Here is a 26,439-nt window from a genome sequence, read left to right as displayed (position 1 = left end):
TGTCCCCTGGAATCTCAAATGTAACATAACGTCGGTGATTCGTTAGACTCAGTGGCCGAGGCAGCATGCTGCCCCGGGAACGTTTTGTCTGAGTGACAGAAGCAGAGGTGTTCCCTATTTCTGCTTAGTAAAGGTTTTGTAAGAGCAAAACTGCGCTAATATTTTAACTGAATCGTAAATCTGAAATGTGCGTTTTTCTGCAGGAGCTGTGGTTGCCCGGTGGCAGAGATCGCAGAGGTCCTTGCGGTGTGCTGGTACCAGCTGCCTCCCCTCCCCGCCGGCACTGCCAGCCTGGGCTGGTGTAGCCAACCGCAGGTGCAGCCTGGGCGGCAGCCCTAGGTGGATTACAAACCAACTCTACGTATGAACGTCTGCCTGAGTAAGTAAACTGCAAGTGTTGTGCAGTCAAGCCAAGAGTTAGCAAAGTACTTTCCGTGACGCTTTGGGATGCAATGTGTTGTACAGAGTATAACGTTAGCACAACAGTATTTCTTACTTAAACGGTTAGTCACACCAGCTTTTTTTCTACCCTGTGTTTCATATGATGTTTCATAAGAAGTATCGTGGCACATATCTGGATATTTACTTTTTAATCTGAAATACTGTTTTTAAAGCTGAATACACATAGCCTGTAATGTAGTCTTTTTTTCTTCTTTTCCTAGATTTCTGAGTGGTGGATCAGAGCAGATAACTCATCATGAAGAGGTTGACCGAGTATCTTGTCCCTACTTCAAAAAACATGATACTCGAATGTGGACAAACTATTGATGAAAGTCTTGGAAAACAGCTGGAAGACAACTGGTCATAGTTCAGTTAGATGGGCTGTATCTAAAGAATGTGGAACATCTGCAATATTGTTTTTCACTTAAAATATGCATCTTGTCAAATGATTTCATTAAGAATATTGATTCACTTGTGTGTTGTCCTCATTTAGTGGAACTGGATCTCCATGGAAATCGGGTAAGTAAGAACAGTTGATGAAGAAGCAAAAGCTATGTTAATTTGTCTTTAAACTTGTGTATTTGTATTCCTTGGGAGTAATATATATGTTGAATGAAGTATGATTTATTTATGGAGGAGGCTCTTCTGATTTAATATATTCCATTTTTACTAAGAACTGGGAGTTGCAATTTTGCTTCACACAATTAAATGGGAGTTTTGCCATTGGTGAGAATGAGACAAGCATTTTTCCCATGACTACCCTGCTGTTTGTTAAAAAAGCATTTTATACAAGGGAGTTTCGGTTTTTGGGGTCTCCCTTCACTTTTATAACTAAATGGAAATGGTGATGATTGCATCATCAGTTAGTTATAGGTGAGTTCACAAAGGCCTTTCGGCATTCAAATGGATATAGGATTTGGCTGAAGAGCTATAGTTTGAAATAGATTTTTTTTGCTGTACAGACAAATGATAAAATAACTTCTCCCCAGTATTTTGTACATGTTTTAAATCACATAAATAGGAAATAGGAAAAGTCTATATGACAGTTTATATATTGTAACCTAGTGATGATGTATTGTTCTCACTGTGTGTTGAAGTGCTTCATCTGTCTGGTTTTAAATACTTAAAACAGAAGGTCGTCTGCTGCTTCACCTATCCCTGAACTTACTCTGAAGTTTTTTGGTAGATACTTGGAATATATTTTCCGGTTCTCAGTTTTAATGCATTGCTTTTCTTAAAGATATGATAAAAGTACAGATTTTTTTTTTAATTCAGTGGGAATCTCACCACCGATCACCCTTTCAGTTCATGCAGTTCATGGAACAAAAGTTAAACTTTAATCTGCAGTTTCAGATTTGTCCTTCTGAGTTTTATGTGCTGGACATCAGATGGCACAAACCAGAAAAAGAAAAATACTGCAATCCTATTTAGAAGAACTTCATCCAAAATTCCAGTCTCACGAATGATTTGCAGTAACTTCACTTTTGTCAGATGTGTAAAAAGATGACATTGTAATGAATCACTCAAAAGAGCACGTTATCTTTCGTAGTTACAGTGACATCAGAGTTATATGTCTAGTATGGTCATCATGCAGTAAGGGAGGCCAGATTCAGCCCTAGCCCTTGTCTAGTCAGTAAATTTGCTTCTGTTTATTCCAGTACTGAGCTGGCCGGTATATGATGTTTTATCATCTTAGGTGTTTAAAGGATACATTTTTCTGAAGGATGAATTTTCATCATTATTTCAGGTACAGCATCTACCAGGTGCAGTGTTTTGGGAAGGCATGAAGGAATTAAATCTACTCTATCTTCACAATAATGGAATTGGAAAACTGGATAATGCGCATGCATTATCTTGCTGTCCTAATCTGATAGGCCTCACCTTGTTTGACACTCCACTGAGCCTGAAAATAGCCTATAGGCGTAGTGTTTTTAACGGCATTTTCTCTCTCAAAGCATGAGATTACTATGCAATTTCTGATGAGGACATTGTTGAGGGATGGAAACTTCCTGAAAAACATACAGCATTTTGCCATTATCTTTGCCTTGATTTCTGCCCTGTTGCTAGAAAGGTAAGTCATCTCACAGCAGCTAGTTTTGTAAAAGGTTGAGTTGTGGGGATGTTTTTTCTAATTGCATGGCTCTTGTTTGATTAGAGCTTCATTAATGCAATATTTTATTGAACTGTATTATGATTAGGGATCATTACTGAAAGTGTTTGTTTGACGGTTGCTGCATAATGTTTTTAACGTGAGGTAGTGAAAGCGTATGGTATCTTTTTTTCAGAATGAAACGTGTCTGTATTGAAAAGAATGCCTAACTGAAAATATTCAGATGCTAAAGTTCCCAATGCTTTCTTCCTCTGTGTTTGTACTGTTTGGTACATCCTTTCATTAAAAAGATATGACATCATATTTGACCTTTTTGTACATGTCCAAACTAATTTAGCTTCCCAGTTTGAATGATCTGCAAAACCGTCGTGCTGGGCTCTAGTCATGTGGCCTCCTTTTAGGCACAAAAAAGTGGTTAGCGCTTTACTGCGTGTGCTTAGAGCAATCTGCCCGCACAACAGGGCTGCCGGCAGCCGCTGACTAAAGCGGCCAGGGCCGCTGGAGCAGCCGGGGAGCGGTCCTGGCGGGGCCGATGCTGTGAGCTTGGTGAAATCCGCCTAGGCTCCTCCACGGCTTTGTCCTGCGATTTCTCCAGGCTGTCTTCATGCTTGCAAGTTAAATAGGCTAGGGCATTTCTCTGGCTCTGGGGCTGACTGGCACACAAAGGTAAGTTTTAGAAACCTGGCTTAAAACCTCATTTCTACTTGCTTAATAGGGCAATAAATAAACAGGTATAGACAAATAAGAAGCCTGTATTATATTGCCTTCCTGGGTTTCCTTCCCACTCTGCACCATGTTGTCCAGCATCTTCCTGTACATTTCCTCGTCTGTTTTGTATAGAAGTCTTTCAGCACACCTTTTCTCATCTTGGCTAGATCTACAGCTGAACTAAAGACTACAAAACGGTACTAATTTATTTTCCTGTATATTCAAGGCCTCCATTTGTCTTTGTAAAAAGTCCCCGTTTATTCTCGTTGCGAGTCCTTTCTAAACATTTTCGTTGTCATTTTTGTTACTTTGTCCTTGGGGAATCTTGGGGAGGTCTTTTGCCTGAAAGCAGATAAAGAAAAATTCATTCTCCTACCTCTAGCCATTCTCTGAGCCTAGTAGTTATTGCAGAGTATTTTCCATTTTTCTAGGCCAGTGGGTATATGGTAGATCTTTCATCAAAACTGGGTGCGTGAAGATGTTTCATGGTGAAGTGATTTTTTTTTAATTCCAAGTGTTAATCAAAATCCATAACTTAAATACAGACAGGATCTCGCATTACCTTTTGCTATTAGAACATTTTTTTTTCATATGCTGTTTTAAACTGATTGCTGCCTTGGTGGCTAAGGATAGGAAAGACGCCACATAAAAACACTTAAATAGTTTTTTTTAAATTTCTGCCTGTGTTTTGTGGATAGCAACACTTTATTTAATTTTACTTGGATTCCTTTTGAAAAATCTCTCCTATTGCACAGGGAGATAATATCGAGGGCCTGTTAGTAATCAGTCATTATTCTATCTGTAGAGTTTGAAAGATGTCAGTGATTTAAAAAGAAATAATTGTTTAGATTTTCACTTTCAGCTTTAAAAACAGAAGTAAAAAAAGGGTTGAAAAATCTTGTGCATAGAAGGGCCCATAGTTTGCTTTTAGTTTAGCAGATATAGGGTCTCTAAATCCACTACCACTGGATGATATGAAAACGTCTGTTGTTTGCTTTTCCCAGAGTAAGATAATGTGAAAGAGTACCCTCAAAATACACAATAACTCTACTGTGATCCAGAATGTTGGATACGAGCTACTCTAAACGTGGATATGTCTGAATCTTTTCTGACCTGTTATGTCAGACTATTGTCTCTCTTTTGCTCGTAGGGAGGGTACACCAACCTCTTATTTGATGAGAACAGACATTGAGATTGAGGATCGGACCAGTGCCCCATTTATTCACAATTGTTTTGCAGTAACAATGCAGCCAGTGTTAATTGTCACACAAGAGAATGCATAATATCCCTTAGCTCACGCTTTCTCTTTGTAGTGGAAAATACAAGACATTAAAGCCAACCAGAAGTGTAAGTTCTGTGATCATATTACGTTGAGTGACATGTGCAGCTTCTGCTTATCCTGATAAGAGAGATACTGAATAAAGTACAAACATGAAAATGGACTTCCAGTCTTTCTAACTCAAAAATAAGCTGCAGGGTTCTGGAGAAATTGATACAAGAATTGTAGAGCACTACACGAAAGAATTCCTGAAAAGTGGATCTTGGATAAGACAGGTAGCTTTCACGGATGGTTATTGGTGCGCGTTCTCCTTATTGATGTGTTCTGCACCTGAATGTCCAGAAGTTCTCCTATGCAATTGAAAATGGCAGACATTGTTTTGGGCCAGATCCTTGGGGGTTTTTTGGTGTAAACAGCTTCAAAAATCTGGAGCCTGTAGCTGAGAAGAAACATTACACTTCTTGTTAAATGAAACAAATACTTTTTCTTCTTTTGAGGATTAGCAAAACCTTATGGAAAAGTAATCTATGTTGTATTTTATATGGAATATACATGCAACAAAAATATTCTCATTTTTAATGCCTTATAGTTATTCATTACAGAATAACTGTAAATGCATGTATTTGATAACTTTATGAAATAAATATTTTTTTCATTGTCCTATATTCGCTAATAAAAATAATAGTTTATATAACCTTTGCGTTATCTGTAAGTTGAGAAGGCAGATAGGTTTCTCCTTTTACTTCACAGGAAAGCTTTCTGGAGTAGGAGGTTAGTGTCCCGCACAACTGTTGCAATGTATGTTTTATGTAAGAAAGATACTGCTTAGAAATGAATTCCCAGTCCAGTTTCAATAATGACAGAAAGATTTACTCTGCTTGGTTAAATTTTCTTTTCATCAAAGTGCCTGTTTCTCCTTTTGATCTTCATGTATGGGGTGAAATGTAAAATAATCCCTTTTAAATCTATGTCTTGAAAAATATGTATGATAGAAATATGGATTTTAGGACACTTTGTGTTCAACACTTTTTTCCTTTGAACTCATGCAGGAAGGAAATGCTGAAGAGGCATTAAGTCGGGTAAAAGATGTCATTTCAAAAATCAGTCATGTTTTAGCGCACCGTTCACCAATCATAATTGTTCAAAGATGGATAAGGGGATATTTAACTAGAGAAAGACTTGGGTATGTATTTTCTTATTTAATTTACTTTAAGAAAATAGCTTTTGCACAAAAGCAAGTTTTAGCATAGTTATGCTTCAGTCTAATCATAATCATTTTTATACTAGGTAAATATTAAGGATTTCTGCCGTTACTGAGGACATCACAAGCAATGTCCGTATTAGTATTTTAATAGTAATGATGTTACTGGATACCACAATATTAGAACTATGTATGCTGCATTCAACAAGATATTTCTGTTGTCACTGAGAGTGAACTCTTGGGGTCTCAGCATTTGTTAACTAAATTTAAGTTCAATATGTTAATAGGTGAATGGCAGAAGACAAGTACTATAATTAGCATCTCTACTGCAGATGAAATCACTGCTGCACTATTATTTTATTTTCATTTGGTCTCTTGCATTGTTTAGAACTTGATTGTATTTCCTTATGAAGATGAAAAACATGCATTTTCATGTAAAACTGGCCATACATTGTAACTACAAGAGCAATTACTCCCAATAACAATGATAAGAAGGAGAAAGTTTTTGATATTTATGTTGTAGAGTATTCAATTGGATGACTGTATCAAAAAGTATATATATTGGGATTTTACTGTTTTTTCAGATCATGATGCTGAAATTATTTACAAAAATTATTCAGACTTAACACATTTTTCCTATTTGGTGAGGTATTTGATAATAAAGAGTTATTTGAGCTATAGCTGTTCTGCCTTTTGCAAATAGGATTCTAAAGTGGGAGAAGCTTATGAAAATTTATGCTTACTGTACTCTCTTTCTTGGAGGGGGAGAAGGTCTCCAAGTTAAGAGTGGAATTAACCATTTATTAGTGACAATGTAGGCTATTCCAGGACAGCAGAGGATGCTTCCTGTCCTGTCCTGTCCTGTCCTGTCCTAAATCATGCTAGGATAAATTTTTCCTAAAATCTAAATTGAAGGGTTTACTTCTAAGAGCAGTAGTTCACCTTAGGTACTCACACCTGTAGCATGAATACATACACATGAAAAATCTGATAAAGAAATTGAAGCAACCCTTCATTTGAGGAGAATACTGCTAAATGTTACGGATGCTTGTCTGTATGGTTCTGATGAATGACATTTTTCACGAAGAAAGCAGTTCTTGGTTTTGTAGGAGATCACTGAAATAGTCAGAAATGTTCACTAGCCACTGAGATGAAAAGTCATCCCTTCATTCTTGCAAGGTTTTCTTTCACAGACTTTTTCTTTTCTTGCATAATTTGTGTTACTAGGTTACTAGAAGGATAACAGAGCAGAGAATCAAGAGCCAAGAAACTTGGGTATGTGACACAGAATCACAGAATGGTTTAGGTTGGAAGGGACCTCTGGAGATCATCTAGTCCAACCTCCAGACACTTTTGTTGCATCATCATGGTCAAATTGCTGAACTTCAATGTATTTTAGTTTTCTTTCTCCCACCCTGAAAAATGAGAATAAACTCAAAATATAAATCTATTTTTTTTAATAACCTAAGATGAAAGCATGTTATTGAAAGAATCTGATGCACTAAGGACAGGCCCATTCCTTTTTTTAATAGGTTATACTGTTCAAGTGAGGGCACTATTTGGTTCTAAGCCATTGAATTGTTATTCTCTGATTCGGCAAATTAATTGTTATTATGCTGATAGCAGATGCAATTCTGTTCATTGAATTATTCTTGCCTTTTTTGATAACTCAGTGTAGTGCATCCTAACTCTACAAGGGACACGGTTTATTTTGTGTGCATTTCTCTCCAGCTTGTATATGCAGCTGTGCTTTTATAAGGTGTGACGGTTTGTATTGTTTCCTACTGTTACTTGTGTCCTTGGAATGGAGTCATTTTATTGGGCCTAGAAGTTTGGGTAATTTGACATTTTAACCTATAGTTGCTTTCTTATTATTTTTATGAAATAGGCTATTTTCTTATAGTCTTATAGAACAAGAATATACCATACAGTTTTCATTTTCCATCTCTACTGTCTTGTATAAGAATATATATTAACAGAACATCAAAGTATTGTTACACTTCAAAAGGGGGAAAATTCCCTTATATAAATGTTTAGATTATATTATCAAAAATACATTATCCTACAAAGTACATAGGAATTTTCAAAGAGATTAAGTGCATCATACAGAATTTGCTTATTTTAACTCTCACAAACTTTGGTAAACTGAAATATATTTGAACGCTTTCCATTGTCTTTTGTATATCTGGAGTGAAAAAAGGTTGTCATGAACAAATGAGCTATAGTTGCTCATTTCGGTGGTGGCCGGAGATCTTGCCGAGAGCCGGACCCAGGGCCACAGCCGGGCAGGGTGCGAGGCCGCATGGACAGGCCCTGCGAGCCCGGCGCTCGTTGATGCTCACGGGCCAAAAATGGATCCTTCCATATAGCTTTTCTTCCATCAGGAATGGATATTAATGAGGGTATAAAAAAAAAACAAAGGTTTTCTTTGTTTTTTTTGTATTTTCCCAACTCACAATCCTTTCCTGAGAATAATTTGTTCTTTCTATTCTGTCCATCAGAACAGTAATCAAGACAGATACAGGATCGTGATGTTATTTTTCTGGCTATCGATCTTCCTATTTCAATTTGTTTCGGTGATATTTTAATCTATTTTTAGTTAGTGGATAAAAAGATAAAAATTTCTGTGCTCCAGTAATAGTTTTGTTGAAGTACTAAGATTATGAAGAGTGGCAGTTTCTGTGTTATTTTGAAAGATCGCGTTTTTCCTTTGGGAAAGTGACATTTGCTCTCTCCAACTGCATAATTAACAACAACTTCAAAACATTAGGAGCGTGGGTATGCTGTGCTTGGAGGAGAGCTGTTGGAGCCGCTGTTAACCACAGCCTCACAGCTCGACCGTCAGCCTGGGCTGTCTCAAGAACCTTGTCAAGATGCACTTGGCTGCTTCCGTGTTTCCCAGAAGCTGGGCTTGAAATGAATGAAGCAAGTTTTGACTCGTGGTATTTAGTACACGGTGTTTGAAGATCTCAGCGCTCACCAGCAGAGATGATAGGCTGCTTTCATTTCCTAAACAGCTCCATCTTTTAAAAATGTATTTTAGGCGTGTGAGGGGAAAAAAAGCTTTAAAATAGAGAAATAATACATCCAGAATTTTCTGTTCTGTAGTGAGTCACATGATTTTCCTTTTTTTGTGCAATTCCTTCGTTATGGGAAGCATTGTATCCAAGTGATCCAGAAAAAAAATGGTTTATGGTTTTTATTAGCTCATTATTAATAACATGGAGAATAAAGCATATCACCACAATATGGCTAGAAAACAACTACTGTTAGTAGTAATGTTCTAATGAGATTTTTATTACGCTGATGCCATTGAAACGTTACTGCAAAGCATAAACTTCTGACAGCTGCTTCCCCGCTGCAGTACGCTGCGAGGTGAGCGTACCTTCCGCAGAAAGAACCTTCCACAACAGCAGTGTGTGTTTATTGTAGGTGAAGGAATGCAAGTTGCTGAGGACCCTATTGTGAGTAGCAAAGTGTGAACAAAAAAAGGCGTGGGCCCTGGTTTTCCTGCTGGTGCTTGAGTTGTGTGTATTTGGACATGTTCGTCAGTCCAGAACTCTTTCTAGCTATTTGGCTGTTCTTACATTCTTTATCAGCTTCATCCTTCTGTCAGTGCAGATGTCAGTAATTCTGCAATAGGTGTTCCTCTTCTGCCATTTAATACATTCACATATTGTTCTTACTACCGTTTTCAGCTCTGTATTTTCTTTTGCAGTTATTTTCTTCCATGCTCTAAACCACTCAGTGTACTCTTAGTTTATTACCCTGTAGAAATTTAGGGCTCATTTATATTGCATAAAATACTCGTACTTCTTTCTTTCCCCGTTTGTGCCATGCCTTCTGGAGTTAACAAGAATTTTTAATTGATTATTCATGCATATTGTGAAGTATTTGTTCATACTGACCAATAACACACTGTTGATAATGCTCCTACTGAAAGCAATGGACATTGCTCAAGGCATAAGCCCTCTATAGCGAAAGAAGCAATTACCTTAGTTATGTTTTTGTCTGACAGTGCCTCATGTTAGTCTGATTTTTCAGTTGGCTCATTTCTAGGCAAAACCATCCCAGTCTGTTTAGTCTCCCTCCCTTAAAAAGCTCTTACGAATCTTTGATTATCCTGTTCACCTCTCTGTGAATATTTTCCAGTTCTGCTGAATCCTTTGGGATGGCCAACGCTCCACAGAACGGGTGTACCGGGGGTGTCCTGGGAACTGGCACAGTTACAGTAGAGTTCAGTTTTCTGTTTTGTTCCGTCCTTTCTTCATAATTCCCATCTTTTGGTTTGGTTTGGTTTTTTTTTTTTTGGACAGGTGCTGAACAGTCAACTGACTTTTGAGACCTGTCTGTTGAAACTTCAGGATCTCTTTTCAGACTCAAAATAGCTATTTCAAAGCCCCATGCTATGTATTCTGAGCTGCGATTGTTTTTTGATGTTCATCACTTTGCATTTAGCAGTACTGAATTTTTATTTGCTTAAAATTTTATTGGCATTCCATATCACGAGATCCTTCTGTAACTCTTTGCAGTAAACTTTCTCTATTGTTTCCCTGAATATACCAGTATAATGTAGAACAGCAGTATATGACAGCAAGCTTTGTCATCTGTCTTTTCTTGATCTTTTATGACTATGTTGAACAAAACAGGCTTTCACTATGATCTCTGAAATGCCACTGGTGATCTTTTGCCAAACTGATCATTTCTTTTACCCTTCATTTCCTGTCTTTTAGTTAGTTAGTTAGTTAGTTAGGCGTTAGAAGATCTTCCTTTATCTCGTAACGGCTTACTTTCTTCAATGTTGTTTCTGTCAGTTTGCCTGTTTGGTGATACAGCCTTAATGGTTTGTGGTTCCATGCTTTCCTCAGGCACCTATTTAAAAGTTGGTGTTAAGTCACTACCTTACCTTCCTCAGATACCCAGGCCACTTAGGAGGTAGTTTATGCATCACAGGTATCTGTTCAGCTAATTCATAACTGAGTTCTTTTGAAATCTTACATGTATTTGTTACATACTCTTTGTTTCTGGTTACTTGTTGCTATTCATTTTGTCTGGCTTTTCTAAAGCCTCATGTCAGTGCTTGAATTTGAGACAGATCTTCAAGAGCATCCAAGAGCTAGCACTGAAAACTGAAATGGTTAGACTTCTTGCATACCACGGTGGAAAGAGTGGAATGATAGCATGATGTATTTATAGGACAGATAATAAAACAACTACTATGCAATGCAAGACTCTGTAATACATTACTTTGCTGAAAATTCTGGGCACTACGTCAGGGTCATATACTGGAGAAATTTGTAGGTGTTGCCAGTTCGGTAGCGTGTCTTATTCCTTTAGGAATCTTTAAAGGTATGGTTTGTGTTACTCAGAAGGGTGCTAAAAACCCGTTCAAGATTACTTGAACGTTCAAGATTACTTGGTGCAAGCGCTGTAAAATTGTACACAGGTTACCGTCCTTGTCCGGAAGGCGTCTGCTGGTGGCACTGAGTTACTGAGTGTCCACTCTCTGCTGAATATCAGAGTAGTCCTGCATTGCTAAGGTGACAGAGCAGGTCAGAAACCTTGGCAACAGCACGGTATCTCTGTCCCACCAGGCGCTCTGCTTGGAATGGATAGGAAGCAGTGGGAGACAGGGAAGAACAAGCAATAAGTCAGAAGAATTACTGGCAGATGGGAGTAGAGAGAGCAGGAAAGGAATTGGGGGAGACAAAACTGGGAGTAAGTAGGAGAGCTCGGCATAGAAACAAAAATAGTAAGATCAGCACTAGGAGGCAAAGCTCAAAAGGTCGAATAGAGAGCCGAACATACGGTACAGCCTGGTGCCAAGTAGAAATCAAAGGATGGTTTATCATACATCTTTAAGTGGGTGAAGGGCTACGAATCGAAGGATGAAAGGAGAAAAATGATACCTCGCTTTCTTATTTTGAGATTACGTGTATGCTGATAAGATTCGAACAAGGGCATTTACTTAATTCTTACCTGATGTATCTGGTGTTTTATGTGAAATACTCCAAAAAGATTCAAGCAGCATGACTGTTGACTGATTATTTTGGGATCTTAAAACAGCAGGATTAAATAAAATCATTGCCGTAGTGACAAAGCTTGCACGTATTTCTGTGCAAGTTTTGACTCAAAACGTGCTGGCTTATTTATTCCAGTGTGGTATCAGAACTATATTATTTATTACATAGTAAAAAGATGTACTTTGCAGAATTATCTATGCAAGTCCCGTGTTGCCATTCCGGAAGAGAAGAGCAGGGAAATGGTGTCAATGCCCTGATCATTTTCAGATGAGAGACAAGTAGCTGTAACTCCTAAACACAGCTGTACTCTTAAACTAGTAGATGTTCAAAGCATGGACCTTTAAAGTTTTTGTCCTTCATGCTTATGCGTTTTACAGGTTATTAATGCCATTTTACATATTACCATAAAAACCTCAGTGTCTCCATAATGGCTTGAAAACTGTTTCATTAGTATGTTAATATGAAGCCCTTTGCAGATAGTGTTTTGTCAATCTTTTTAAAGTACTGTATATTGCATTCTAAAAATTATACACTTATTCTTTGTAGTCACTGAATAATTACTGTGACTAGTCAGGGTTTCCTTGAAATTTGAATATCACTTCCAGGCAATCTTTCATTTGATTAAACTCTTCTTTTCTTAACAGGGCAGAGTCAAATTTTTCAGGACTAAAAAAAAATCTTTTTATAAAAATAATAATCCTAATCCTTCTCATTTCTGATACATGAATATCAATCTCTACAGTTAAGTAAGGAATATCAGTGTAAAATTAATTTAGAATGACTGATGCTCCTTTGGTAACAAACCGAGATTTAAACTGAACCAAAAATGAACCTTGTTAAATATTGTGTCTTTTTCAGTTTCTAGTGCCAGGTGCTTTAGAAGAAGATTAAGCAAAATCATGAAAAATATAATTCTAGAATTTACCTCATTTTCATATGCTAACGCATATGAAAACGTATGTAAACATAGGAAATATATGAAAACACACGTTTAACATTTTATGTGTGAAAAGCCTATCTTTAGGTGTTATACCAGTAACATAAGGGGAGTTTCCACTCTTCAGGTCACAGGAATTGGGAGAGGAGGCTCTGGTGATACTTTCCTTTGCTGCCTTCCCGGTGCTGTGTGCTGCTCCTCTCCGTTGCTGCAGAGGAACTGGCCGCCCTGGGCTAGCTGTCGCTCTCTGGAGCTCTCGCTTCCTGCACTGCGCTCCGCTCCCTTCTCCGCACTGCGCTCTCCCGTTCGTACTCCTCCTGTTCCTACGAGTCAGGGTCTAAGCAGCGTGTGAGGGCGAGGAGTGGCAAAGCAGACGGTCGGGATGGCTTCTAGAGAGAAACTGAGGTCCCTGTATCAGCATCTGTATTTCCCATAAAAGAGTTACTGCTGGATACTAGCAGACTTACTAGGAGGCAGCAAATCTGAGCAGTCAATTTCTAGAATCATAATTTTAAAGGAGAGGGGGGTGCACGAGGTATGAGTTATATGCATAAGAATAGGCAAGGTGCTCATGTCTCTTTTTATGTGCACTCATTTTAGTCTTTGTTAATATTTTAAATCTTCATTTGAATGCTTATCCATGCCTTAAATCATTTCCATTTTCCCCCACCACATCTTTTCTAGTTGGTGTAACCAGAACGAACAGTACCCTTGGTGAGGATACACAGCTGACCCAAAAGGTGGCCCAATTTATTCTGCCTGGCACTCATTTATTACATATTTTTATTAGTCCTGCACATTAAATGGTTTTCCAATGATGGTCCATTGCTACAGCAATTTCCTTTCATGATTTTACAGGTATTTTAGAAACCAGTGAAGTTTACCAGTTAGTCAAAATATTCCTTTAAATGTGCACCACCTTGCATTTATCAACACTGAATTTCATCTACTGTTATTTGTTCATTTACTTACTTTCTGTAGTTTTCTCTAAAGGTCCTCTAGACTTTACTGTCCCATTGAGTTTCATATGACATGCACTTTTTGCCACGAAATAATACTCAAAGATGACTAATAAATCCCTGTTATACTTCTGGAGAGTACGCTTTATATCAACTATGTTCACTAATGTACTGGCATGTTAAAAAATTCCAGTAGGGAGCAAGCAGAAACTGTGCTGCTCAGAAACTGTGCTGCTTTGTCTCTACTGTATGGGAGGTTTTTAGCTCTGTTTTAATTTTGATCATTTTATTTGGTCCTAAAATAGGGTTCACTGCTGGTCTCTCATTTGCAGAATTACCGCTGATACCTTAAAAAGGAGTGTGACTTTTAGTGCACGCTGTCATTTCTGTAAAGCAACTGATATTAAATGAGAAATACTATTATTTAGTTAGCAACCCATTGGTTTACATATCCTTCAAAGAAACCCCATGTTCATATTGCAGTTCTACCCTGAATTATATTGGTTAAGACCTTGCAATTGATTTCAGTAGGAGAATTGACTTTATGGGTGTGAGGGTGAACCCTAGACAAGAGTGGAAGTGGCACAAGTAAAGTTCTGGGTTAATGGCAACGTGATATAGCACAGTGACGATGAGATGAAGTAAATTTGGCACCAGGCAGCAGCAGGATTTCCTTTCAGTGCTTGATGATGATGCTACAATGCTGTGGGAAAAATGCTGTTCGTCGTATATCGTTGATCCAGTTTTGTTACCACTACCATCACTTTCGGGACTGTATAACATGAGACTGGTCATGTCTAATGTTGTTTAAGTGATATAACTCATATCTAAATAGTTGTTGATTGTAAATGGGTAAAGAGATGGAAGACTCCATCCATCATGCTTATCAGAATACTGTAGTTTTCGTTTTAATAACTGTAAAAAGAAAGTAAGCTGTGTGACATAAGTCAAGTGTTATCCCTAAGGTAGATTCCACCTTCTAAATAGGACAGGTTCACCTTACTAGAAGGCTGTTAAATTCCTAGTTTAGATAGGTCCGACTTAGATGCAAGTAGACCTCTTTATATTCTGTTTCTTACCGATGTCAGTCAAGTCAGTCCACCCCAACTTGGCAGACTTAATAGAAATGTAAGATTCTTCCTAGAGCCTTTGTATGTTTCTCCTCCGAGTACATCACCATGTATCACATATGAAAAAAATCTTTTATTGCATATTTCAGCAAGGTTGAAAATCCATTTAACTATAGATTTTCTTAAATTTTCTAAAGTTTCAGACTAGATATTTCATTAGTATTAAATAAACATTTCAGTATAGAGGTTTACTTTACTTCAGCTGCAGCAATGGAATTAACTCAAGTTTATTCCAGTTCTGAATACTACTTACTTTATGTGGTATGAAATAGTAATAAAGTTTGTTTTTTACAGTAGAATTCCTTTGCATGAAGTTCCACTGCAGATACAGTACAGAGATGGAGATAAACGAATTTATAGTCAAAGCACACCTTCAGTGTGTGATAGTAAAAACTTAATGTATCACGTTGTTAAACCAGGACAGAACACTAAGGATGAAAAGCATTCATCTGGGAAACAAGTAAGTGTGCTGTTTAGAAATATGCTTTTCCCCCTAAGAAAATGTCTGAGCTCTGCAAATAGGAGCAAGAATCATTCTAAGCATTCCAGGAAATACTATTAAAAATAGAGACTAAATATAGAAAATTTTCATGGAGTGGTTGATGTTGGAAGGGACTTGTGGGGATAGTCTAGTCCATTCCCCCTGATCTAGCTTCATTTTCTTTACACGCTCCCGTAAGGTATTTATACACACTGATAAGATTCCCTCCAAGTCATTGGATTGAGGCCAGCCTCTTCTCCGTGGTGCCCAGCAACAGGACAAGAGGCAACGGGCAGAAACTGAACCACAGGAAGTTCCATCTAAACCTGAGAAAAAACTTCTTTACTGTGAGGGTGACAGAGCATTGGAACAGGTTGCCCAGGGAGGTGGTAGAGTCTCCTTTGCTGGAGATATTCAAAACCCATCTGGACGTGATCCTGGGAAATATGCTCTAGAGGACGCTGCTTGAGCAGGGAGGTTGGACTAGATGATCTCCAGAGGTCCCTTCCAACCTAAACGATTCTGTGATTCTGTGAAGTCTACTCTTCTTCAGGCTGGACAGGCCCTGCTCTCAGCCTCTCCCCAGCCTCTCCCCATACGTAAAAGGCTGCAGGTCCTTAATCATCTTAGTGGTCCTTTGCCAGACTAGCTCCAGTGTGCCCATGTCTCTCTTATCCTGGGGAGCCCAGAACTGGAGGTACCACGCCACATGTGGTCTCACCAGTGCTGAGTAGAGAGGAATAATTGCCTCCCTCAACCTGCTGGCAGCTCTCTTCCTAATGCAATACAGGATGTTGCCTTCTTAGCAGCAAGGGCACACAAGTTTGCTCATGTTCAACTTGGTGTTCACCAGGACCCCCAGGTCTTTTTCTGCAAAGCCACTTTCCGGCTGGTCAGCCCCTAGCCCATACTGGTGCATGGGGTTCTCACCTCCCCAGGTGCAGAACTTCCCCCTTCCCTTTGTTGGACTTAATGAGATTCCTGTCAGCCCGTTTCTCCACATTGTCTTGGTCCCTCTGGATGGTAGCACAACCATCTGGCTTATCTGCTGCTCCTGCTGGTTTTATATCCTCTGCAAACTTGCTTAGGGTATACTCTGTCGCATCATCTAAGTCATTAATGATGTTAAGTAGTATTGACCCCAGTATCAATCTCTGGGGTACCCCACTAGTGACTGGCATCCTTAGAAAATGGTCAGGTCAGCAGATGGAGGCCTCCATCCCCCTCAGCAAGGACTCTCCCATGGCTAGCACTCCCTGCTTTCTCGTGGTGCTGCTGTATGACTTAGGGTTAGCCAGCACAGATGCCTCATTTGACAGAGCTCCCAGTCCCATGTCTGCTGTGAGGGCACTGAATCTATTCCACAGTTGCAAATTTTCAGGTGGAAGAGGAGCCTTCCTCCTCATGCCAGAAGTCACAAGCTTTCAGCTTTTGCCATTATGGGAGTCTCTGCTTCCAAAGTGTGGTGACCCATGCCAGTAGTGCGCGTGCACCACAAAAAGGGCATGTTAGATAGCCATATATGCCGCTTACAGATTTTTTAGATGACCTGTGGGTTGCCTTCTTGAGGTGTGAGTGGACTTACAAGAGCCAGGGCACACAACACTTGACAGTAAACAAACTGTATTCCTATTCTATAATGGTAACTATATACCATGTATATATACACACAATATATATTGATACAGAACAATATTAACAATAATAATATTACAAATCAAAGTGTATAACTATAATAAAGAAACAAAACCTTTATAATACCCTCTGGATGGGGTGACAGCTGTAGGAGTCAGCGTGGGAAAAGTTAGGCTTCCACTCCACGTAGTGCAGCACTTTTACCTGATGGGAGGGGGCAGGGGTGCACAGCTTGTGGAGGGTCCCTCTGTGCCCTCACATGGCATCCCAGTCGAGGGGGGAGGTGGTGACCAAGTCCTGAGGAATAGTCACCTCTGTCACTCCAACAGGGGCCAGCTGCTGGAGCTGTTCAGCATCTTCAGCTGGGAAAATGTGCCTATAGGAGGCAGCTGGGTGGCTTGAGAGCTCTGATAAGAGCTGCCTCAGCCTCTTCTTCTCCCAGCACATTGATCTTCAGCACACATCCACCCATCTTCATGATTGCCAGCTCTAGATTCCCCCAACACACACACCTGCTTTGGCCTGGGGGGTTTTATAGCTAGACCAATCGGGTACACAGTCACCCAAGAGGACTAACCTGACCAGTCAAAAGGTGTGCTTTCAATTCAGCCATTTGCATACCCATTGCTCTGCCAGCCTTCCAGAAGGTTCCTTTGAGTGACAGTCTAGACCACCTGATCTGGGATGGCCAATCAATTTAAAAGTAAAGTTTCAGGAACCTTCTGGCACAGCATCAGTCACGCTCGAGGTCATAGAAAGGACACAGTGACTGGCAGTTGGCCTTCTAATATGTTCCTGGGCGGGGGGGGGGGTTAATTCACCACGCCAACCCAGCAGGCACAGGCTCTACCTGCTCCTCCTTCGGTCCAGTTAGGGGTTTGGGCTCTTGAAACCGCAGGATCTCAGAAGATATGGTCAGTCTTTTTCCTTAATCATCTCTGATACTGCATGGTCTACTGACCTCCTTCCACAGTTCATTTACTTGGCAACACAGATCCTCAGCAATGTCTCCTGTAAGTGAGGAGACCTATATTCTGCTGCCCCAGCTGCAGTGAGAGGCCTCAGACACTCCCTGAAGCCTGAGATCTGTGTCCTTCTTTTGGAGCTCCATCTGGGTCAAAGCCACTGACATTACAGAGACAGTTGTGCCAACTGCTGGGGAACCATGTCCTGTGGTGCATCGTTACCATTGCTGAGGACATGCATACTGAGCAAAGTTGCTGTCCCCCTTCTGCATAGGCTGCTACATCTGATAGCTGTGTGCTAGGCCAGCACTTATATAGACCTCTGCCTAGTGCCTGCTGAAAGGGTGCTAGACCCTCCCTGGTCAGCAGTCAGCTGGAACAAAAGCTCAAAGGACTCTTTGATCAAGAGCACCTGACTGCTCATTAGAAGCTGCTAGAACTTGCTGAAAGTTGCTGTTTCCTGTAGCTGCCCTTACCTGGCAGCAGCAGGTACCCTGAAGTTACTCAGAGGTTGTCAGGGGACACTAGGAGTCTTTCCAGAAGATCTGGAAGATCTTGAAACAGAGCCCAGAAACTGCTGTGCAAACTGCTGTGTCTGTTGGCTGCCTCTGTTAACTGCACTCTTTATTCTTGGTATTTGAGATTCTGTTTTACAAGGTAGAATTATGTTGACATTTAATGCAAAGTGGGATAGAGATAAATCTCTAGGCTTAAATGCTATATTTACATATGTAAAGCCTGCGGTCTTGGTAAGTTACTTGACTTTAAATGTCCTAGTGCTTGAAAATAAGTTGTTACAGGACTAATACAAAATTGGATGCAAAGGTGAGTTGAAGTGAGGTGGGTTGTAAGGAATCAGGAGCTAGGGAGTTATGGTAGGGTAGGGCTTTGGGGTAAGTTCTTGTGTTACCTTTACTGCTGTATGACCCCATTGCTACTACAGCTGAAGCACTGGTATTTTATATACTTTACTACAATAATCTCTAGGTTACATGTATGCATATGTAGTACTTTGCGATATTAATTGCTATTGCTATGGTGTTTTGCATAAGCTCCCTTCCACTCAGCACAAGGTGCATGTTTAGATATGCTGTCTTTACAATGCTTAAGTAAGAACTGCTGTACTCTCTTCAGTGGTGTTAAATACAAACAGCATTAGAAAATGCACTTTTATGAATAGAAGAAAACTTTTGCTTCCTTTTTACATATAACTTTTTCTGCTTTTCCTGTGTCTTTTTGCCCTTTACGGTTACAAGGTAGGAGGGTATTGTCCTACTTTTGCCAGTTAACGATCATTTTCCCTTCAGAGAAAGGAACTGGGATTTTCTTCTTTGTAATTTAAAAAATAACAAAATTACTTCATGTGGGCTATATGGCAGAAGAAAATGAGGTGTGAAAGATGAAGGGAAATTCAGAGCAAGTTTGGAAATCAAAGAAATGGGTTGGTAGAATTGTTGGATTTGGTTCCTTCTTGCCTCTGTAGTTGATTTACCTGTAATCTCTCTCTCTCTCCCCTCTTTAAATGGGCTTATGTTCTATGATTTTAATTCCATAATGAATTCCATATAGGAAAAAAAGCCTTAATGGGGAATGAAATTATTATTAATTTCTAACCAAGAATCCTGATTATATGAACTTAAAAGAAGCAAACATTACTGAAGAGATGGATTTGGGCATAGCTGTTCAGAAGCCAATATTCAGTAACAGAGACAAAATAACTATCCCTGTAGTCTTAAAAGTGTGGATTTTTTTTCTCATCAGCTGTGTTTTCAGTGAAAGGATGTTACATCTTTAATGTTTTTTTCTGGTCCAACAGAAATAGAAAAGTCTACAGAGCGCTTTCTTGAAATTGTCTTTGATAATTTATGAAATATCTGACCTTAAAATACGAACATTTTAATTAGAGCTTTACTCTTTCTTTCCCTAGATTCATTTCATAGATTTTAATAAATATGTAAAGAAGTATTACATTAGTTGGTTCATGTGTTATTCTAATGAGTTTGGTCATTGGCTTCATTTAGTAGGTCAAGCTCTAACATTTGACTGAGTGAATAAAAGGTTTCAGATACATGTTGACTTGATTTTGACACACAGTTAGTGGCATACTTGCTGTAGCTGGAGTCAAAATAAAGGGAAGAGAGAGGAAAACAAACAGCAGAAGGATGTGGTTGCCAACAATGGAGAACTTGGAGCTTTCCTGTGGTACGCAGAGTTAATTTCTAGTTGTGTTAGTATTGTATAAAACTGCCACTTGTCTTTCAGTGTAGCAATGCATTTTGGTGTAGGTCTAAAATCAGTATATGGAGATTCCTTAAATAACATAAACGATAAATAAATAAAGTTTTGAACTATGGGAGAAGAATAATTTGGACCCTAGTAGGAGATGTGCAACTGAAGGTGCTGTTTTTGAGTAAGACGCTCAGAAAATCCTGACAGGTGGCAATGGTTACAGAAGCCGTTCAGCAGCAAAGTGGAACTGGCGCTCATAACTGTGTTGGGGTATTCATGTTTCATATTAAATCTTATAGCAATAATGGTTTTGTAGAGTCTATAAACAAAAACAATTCAGACTTTTAAAAAAACTACCTAAAAGATTTGCTAGTTTTGGTTAAATGTGTGGAAGAGTAATTGATGTAGCAGAAATAGGTACAGTGTCTTGAAATAAGTGTATGATAGTTTAGCTTTAACATAAAAGAAAGGACAGGTTTTTGTTAAGGGAGTAAAAAGTGCAGTTACCTTTGTAGTAATTATGTTAGATTTGAAATGTTTTCAAACCAGATAGTCATGATCAAGCAATGAGTTACTTCAAATTGTTGTCGTTTGCATCAGGTTTGCTCATAAAGTCTCTGCCTGTGAGTGGGAACTCCGGCCTGCCTTGAAAGGGCTGACAGGTTCCCTATCCCTTGTTTTCCAAGCTGTGCCATGAGTCTTTGATACATAAATGTCCAAATCAAACACAAATCAGCTGCAGAACAACCCCAGTTTACAGCCTGGCCATTAAAGGTCTGAAAAGAAGTTTCTGGCTTGCTCTAGAAATTGTGAAAAAGCTCAGCAGCTGATTCACAGACAACACTGAATATGTGGAATAGACAGCTGTGCAACATAGGTGGAATAGACAGTGAGGGATGATAATCTTCTCAGCTGACCTACCTGTGATGCTTCACAGTCATGGTCAGAAGTCATCAGGGAAGTCAGGCTGTATTTTTCTAGGTACTTGGAAGTGTAATGTTTGACTTCAGCTGATGATATTCCACAGAATCACAGAATAGTTGAGGTTACTGGAAGGGACCTCAGGAGATCATCTAGTCCAACCCCCCTGCTCAAACAGGGTGACCTACAGCATGTTGCCCAGCGCTCAAAATGAGACTGTGTAGGGGTGGTATATCTACAAAGCGGTTTTTGGAGCACCTGAATATATTTTGTAAATGAATGTGCAATAGATTAGAGCCATAGAAAAATTTCAGGTGAAAGGGACCTCTGTCAGTCATCTAAGGTCCGACTTTGACGTTTGGGAAGGTACGTGTTCGAGAGCTCACAGACATTGGTCCCATAGGATGAAGTGGTTGGGTGAGTATGTGGATGAACTTGTGCTGCCAGTTGTTTTGTTTTGGAAAGCGCATAAAGCCCACAAAGCTGAAAGACTTGTATAACAAGTCTTTTTGCTGTGTATCTTTTAATTTTTTTTATTATTATTATTTTTAATGAATGAAATAATACATGTACTTAGGAGGCTGATTCTAATTTTGGTTTACCCCTACTTTGTAGCAACAAAGTTGGAAAGATTTGATGTGGCCTTAGTGTTAAGGGAGGTCAGCTGCATCATCTCCCCTTTGCATAAATCTATGAAAAGTTCTGTTTTATATGTATGTTATTTTCATGTTATTATTTCTATTACAAGGCATTTGCCTTATTTTTCTTTTCAATATTAATCATTCTCAGGTCAGAGTACATGACTCCTTAAAACCAGCATGGCTTTGATAACAAAGTGTAATGATTTCAAACAACCAGAGCCAGTGAGCGTTCCATAACCACTGATGAGTCATAAAGTCAAGTCAAGGCCTTAAATCCAGCCTTAAATAAAATGGGAAAATTCCATTAACAGCAGTGAAGTTGCTTTATCTTGACCTGGACCTGAAGCCGACTTCACCTCCAACGCCCTTGGCGTTTTTGCTTCTGTTTAATGCTTCTTGGTTTGCTTATGAAGCCATAAATATTGATTTAGCAAAGTCTGCTAAAATCAGTATTTTAAGAATCATAAAAAAGATGAGTCATTCAACAAATAGATATTGTTAGGGTGAGTGTCTATGTACAGAATTAGGTTTTTGTTTCCCTTTAAAAAGCATAATGAAATTAAATATAGCTTAGTTCATGATGTATGTTTTTGGTATTGCTTTATTAAAAATAATTTTCAAGATCAGAGAAAGGGATGGGAGACCTCTATCAATTTTTCCCCAGCTGAATATTTATATGTTTGCAAGTGAAAATATACTTTTAACAGTTATGAATTGTAAAATACTCCTTTTTGCAATTAAGGCTGATATAATGCTGGAGTATTTAAGAAAAAGGCTAGTTATCATTTTAGTAGTGAAATTGAGGGCATCTACTCTAAGCCTTTAAATTGTTTTTCAACCCTTTTAGAGCAAATGTGCTTAACGTCTGTATGTATTATTGAAAAATTTGAATTATTTCATGATTCAAGCCATTACTAACAGCAGACTGAAGATCAGAATAAATTGTTTTTATTCTGGATGACATTACTTTTCAGTAGCCTGACTTCCTTAATCACAGTGAGAATTCAGTCTAACCCTGCGAGTTTCCTACTGGGGATGGCATTTTCCATTCATTCAGAGGAAGAAAAACATTTCCAATAAAAATATTTATAGGAAATAACTGCTTAATACTCCTTGGATCTGGAACATAGAAGGTCAAGATAAAATCACTGGGGCAGCATTAGTATATATTACCAATTCTGTAAATTATCATAATACTGTTTCTATAAATTTGGCATACTTATGGTACAGGAAAATGTTATTAATATATCTCTTACTAATCAAAAAAATCACATTGAGCTATCCTTATGTGAAGTAACCTTATTCCTTGAAAGATAAAAGCAGCTTCTTCAGAGGGACACATTAGCATTTGGTTAGTAAATATGAAAGCAGAATTAATATGCTTCTGGTCTTAGATATGCTTTTTCCTTGGCCATTTGTATTAACTGCCAGTTTTTGATACTATTGCCAGCATAAACATACACGCTTAAATTTCCTATTTGACATAAAATGCAGGAACTGTTAAGTGTGCTTTCTGCGGCTTTACTTTAACATATAGCCAACGTACATCTTTGTCCTGTTTCTATTACATTTATACACAAAATTGCTTCAGATTATGCATCACTTACCTGCTGTGTAACAGCACTGCTCATGTGCGTCCTCAAATTCAGTAGTTTTCTTTCTTGGCTTCCATACCTTGTTCTTCTGCTTCTCATTTCCATACCTCACGGTGATACCACAGCAGAACTGTTGTGATCGCTTTCCCTGTTGGGATGTTATTCGCATTCTATATTTTTTTTATTGCTGAATCTTTCAATAAAGTGTTTCAAGAACTATGTCCTCCAGCTCTGAGGTATGCCTTTTAATTAATGAGGAAAAAAAACACTCTTTCTTATGCTAGCGTATATTTTTAACTAATCACTTCGCTCCACAGTTAGATCATGCAACTTTGGTTTGTGTTGTAGGAGATGTATTTTCTTAGTATTATGAGAAGCCACTACCGTGAAGGAAAAAATACTCATCTGCTGGTGTTAAGATGGCTCCAAAATAATCACATAGACCTGTATTAGCATTTCTCGGAAAAGAAGGAGTAACAGGATAAGAACACTAATGCAATGCTGGCAGTCTCGTTACCCTCGAAGAACCTTTTAGTAACGAGGTCAGAGTTCTGCAGCAACGCTTTCACGCGGAGCGTTGCTCACGTGAGATACCGCCACTGATGGCTAGCAGCGTTCCTGAGCGTTGCGGGAAGCTTCCAGGAGCGTGAGCCGAGGTGGCTCACGTTCAAACGGGGCGAACTGCAGAAGAAAAAACAAAGCCTGAGTATATATCTGCCATCCTCAACACAGTGACGTAACGTAGACACGTGTACAGACAGGGTCTGCTTTGTGTAAGAGAAGTGAATACCGTACGACTAGTGAATGCTCAGTTACTGGAGGAGCGTTAGACCTATTGAAGCTAAACCAGAAGTTCACATCGCAGAGCCGCTCCGCGTCTTACCGAGGGCAGCGCCAGACGCTGCAGGATTTCCGTTTGAGACTTTCCCTCTTTCCCCTTTGAGACCCCCTTCTCCCCCAGAAAACCAGCAGAAGCTGAGAACTGCAGGGCTAATCCAGCAGCATGAGGCACAAGTAAAACATTGGTAGTTGTCTCCGAGGTACGGCAGGACCCTCGTTAGCAGCGCGAGAGCAGGGGCGCCCAGAGGGTCGGTGCAGCCCGCGGATGCGCTGTGCGCGGAGCGCGACCTTCTCCAGCGCCAGCGGGCCGGTTTTAGAGCTCTCCTGGGTGTTGCTGCCCCTGCAGCTGGGCTGGGGGCAAACTGAGCCGTTGTGCTTTCCCTGTAGGCAGCAGCTGCAGAGGAGTGGATAGCTCTGCCCGCTCTGTTCCTCTCCCAGCGTTGCCCGCGGGTTGCACTTGCGACGAAGGATTAATAACCTCTTCTGAAGTTCATGAGACAAAAAGCTACTGTCCTGCCTCACTTCTCAGGTCACTGGTTTAATACATGTTCATGGTCTAACCCCGAATAAGAAGCTGTTTGAGTATGATAATGTTAATGGCCAGGTTGTGGTGCAATGACTTTCCAGCAAGTCATAGTAATATAATAATCTCAGTACACTAGAAACAGAGATATTAAGTAAGAAACTAATTTTCATCTATAAACTGAGGGAATGAAGTGGACAGACGTTTTTCATCATTAATTTTTCTGCATTGGTGTCTGAATCACTGAAATACTTAAAAGACATGATGTGCAACAGACATGGCTTTGTCTCTAATGGATTGATTTAGCAGCCCAGGTTAATGTGACTTTTGTCATCAATAAAAACTACTTGTGATGTAATTGCATTACAAAATTCAACCTTTTGCTAGGTAACATTTCGTATGTATTTTGAAGAATCAAATTTATTGTGACTTCCATATGGTAAGATGATGCTGAAAAATGTTTTGTGACAACCACGTAGAGAAGAACCGCTAACTTCACAGACTGTACTTAAATGTAAAGTATTTCTTTTACTGAATAGGCAGTTTTATTAAAGTGCACTAGGGCAAAAATAATATTCTGTCCTGTGATATGAATTTTATCTATACTGTGCTTATTTCTTTCTCCTGTCTGTATCTTTCTTTCTTTCTTAGTAATTTGCATCCTTGAGCGTAGCAGACAAATGAGGGATTAGCTACGAGGCAGAAAAACTTGTGTGTTTGACCTGTTACTTCCATTCTGACACAGATCGGTAGAGACTGACTGCGTGAAACAAATTTAAGTTTGAATTCCCCGGGGAGCTGACGTCTTTCGTCAGAAACACGCTTTGGGAGACACTGAGAAAACATTAGGAAAAATATAAATTTATCATTGTATGAAACAGTACTACTGTTTTGAATGAAATGCGTAAGATAAGTACAGTCCTACGTTCTTGCATCATACCCAAAAGTGATTTTTTTTGTTTATCTTTGTTTTGTCATGGAAAGAAAACAAAAAGCAGCATGTCATTTACGGAGGACACTGGAGTGCATATCGCAGGCTAAATTACGTGACAGAGCTACCAAGGTAAAATTAGTTTATTTGTTCAAATACTGTTTTAAATACTAATGTAGGAATTGGAAATGGTTTGCTTGTCTGAAGAGACATCCGATTCCTCAGCGGAATTGGCTTCACCTAAGCCTGGCTGTGCAAACGGTGGATGTCTCAGCCGTCGAGGCTCTCGGCAGTCAGTGGAGAGAGACCGAGACCGGCGCGGCGGGGGTGATTCGGTCCCTGTCGCGGGGTGTTTAAGGTCAGGCAGAAAGCATTGCCTTTGCATCCTGTGCTTGTCCCTCCCTGCTGGTCAAGGGGGCAGCAGGGCACCTCGGTGCCCGTGCGACTCGCACTGGTGGCTCTAAAACTAGGTGAGACAAACACCACTTTAACAGCTCAAATGTAATAAAGTGTGTCAAAGTTGTTGAAAAATGTAACCAGTTTTGTACGTTTCTTAATATGTCAGACCTGTAATAGTGCTTAAAATGGCACTTTGGCAGTGACTCCATCAGATGCTATGTGCATATCAAATAATATGTTCAACCTTTCATGGATCTTACTGACAGACCGCTGAAATGCTGCAAGCTGAGGAAACTGGGTATTTCAGGTTCTGCAAACTGTTGTCATTCTTCTCCAAATAACTGTAGGCTGTCTGCTTAGATCTGGTTCACAGACGTGAGATAAAAACATTAACATCTGATGCTGTTCTGTAGCATGTGCAAAATGGTCTAATTTTCAGTTAGCAAATATTGTCCTCATGAAATACCCTACGTGATGTCGTTCCTTTGGCA

General features: G+C 39.4%; 1 protein-coding gene across 1 annotated transcript in view; it reads left to right on the top strand.

Moving 5' to 3' along the window:
• The window catches only part of LRRIQ3 (leucine rich repeats and IQ motif containing 3), a 38,625-nt gene that overhangs the window by 387 nt on the left and 11,799 nt on the right, over nt 1–26,439 (top strand). Inside the window, exons 2-4 of the mRNA XM_068952593.1 lie at nt 775–960; nt 5,588–5,721; nt 25,603–25,681. Of these exons, the coding sequence (XP_068808694.1) occupies nt 775–960; nt 5,588–5,721; nt 25,603–25,681 (399 nt within the window). The remainder of the gene's footprint in view (nt 1–774; nt 961–5,587; nt 5,722–25,602; nt 25,682–26,439) is intronic.

This window comes from Struthio camelus, chromosome 8 (genome assembly GCF_040807025.1).
Source record: "Struthio camelus isolate bStrCam1 chromosome 8, bStrCam1.hap1, whole genome shotgun sequence".
Taxonomy (NCBI): domain Eukaryota; kingdom Metazoa; phylum Chordata; class Aves; order Struthioniformes; family Struthionidae; genus Struthio; species Struthio camelus.
This window is presented reverse-complemented; position numbering and strand designations above follow the sequence as displayed.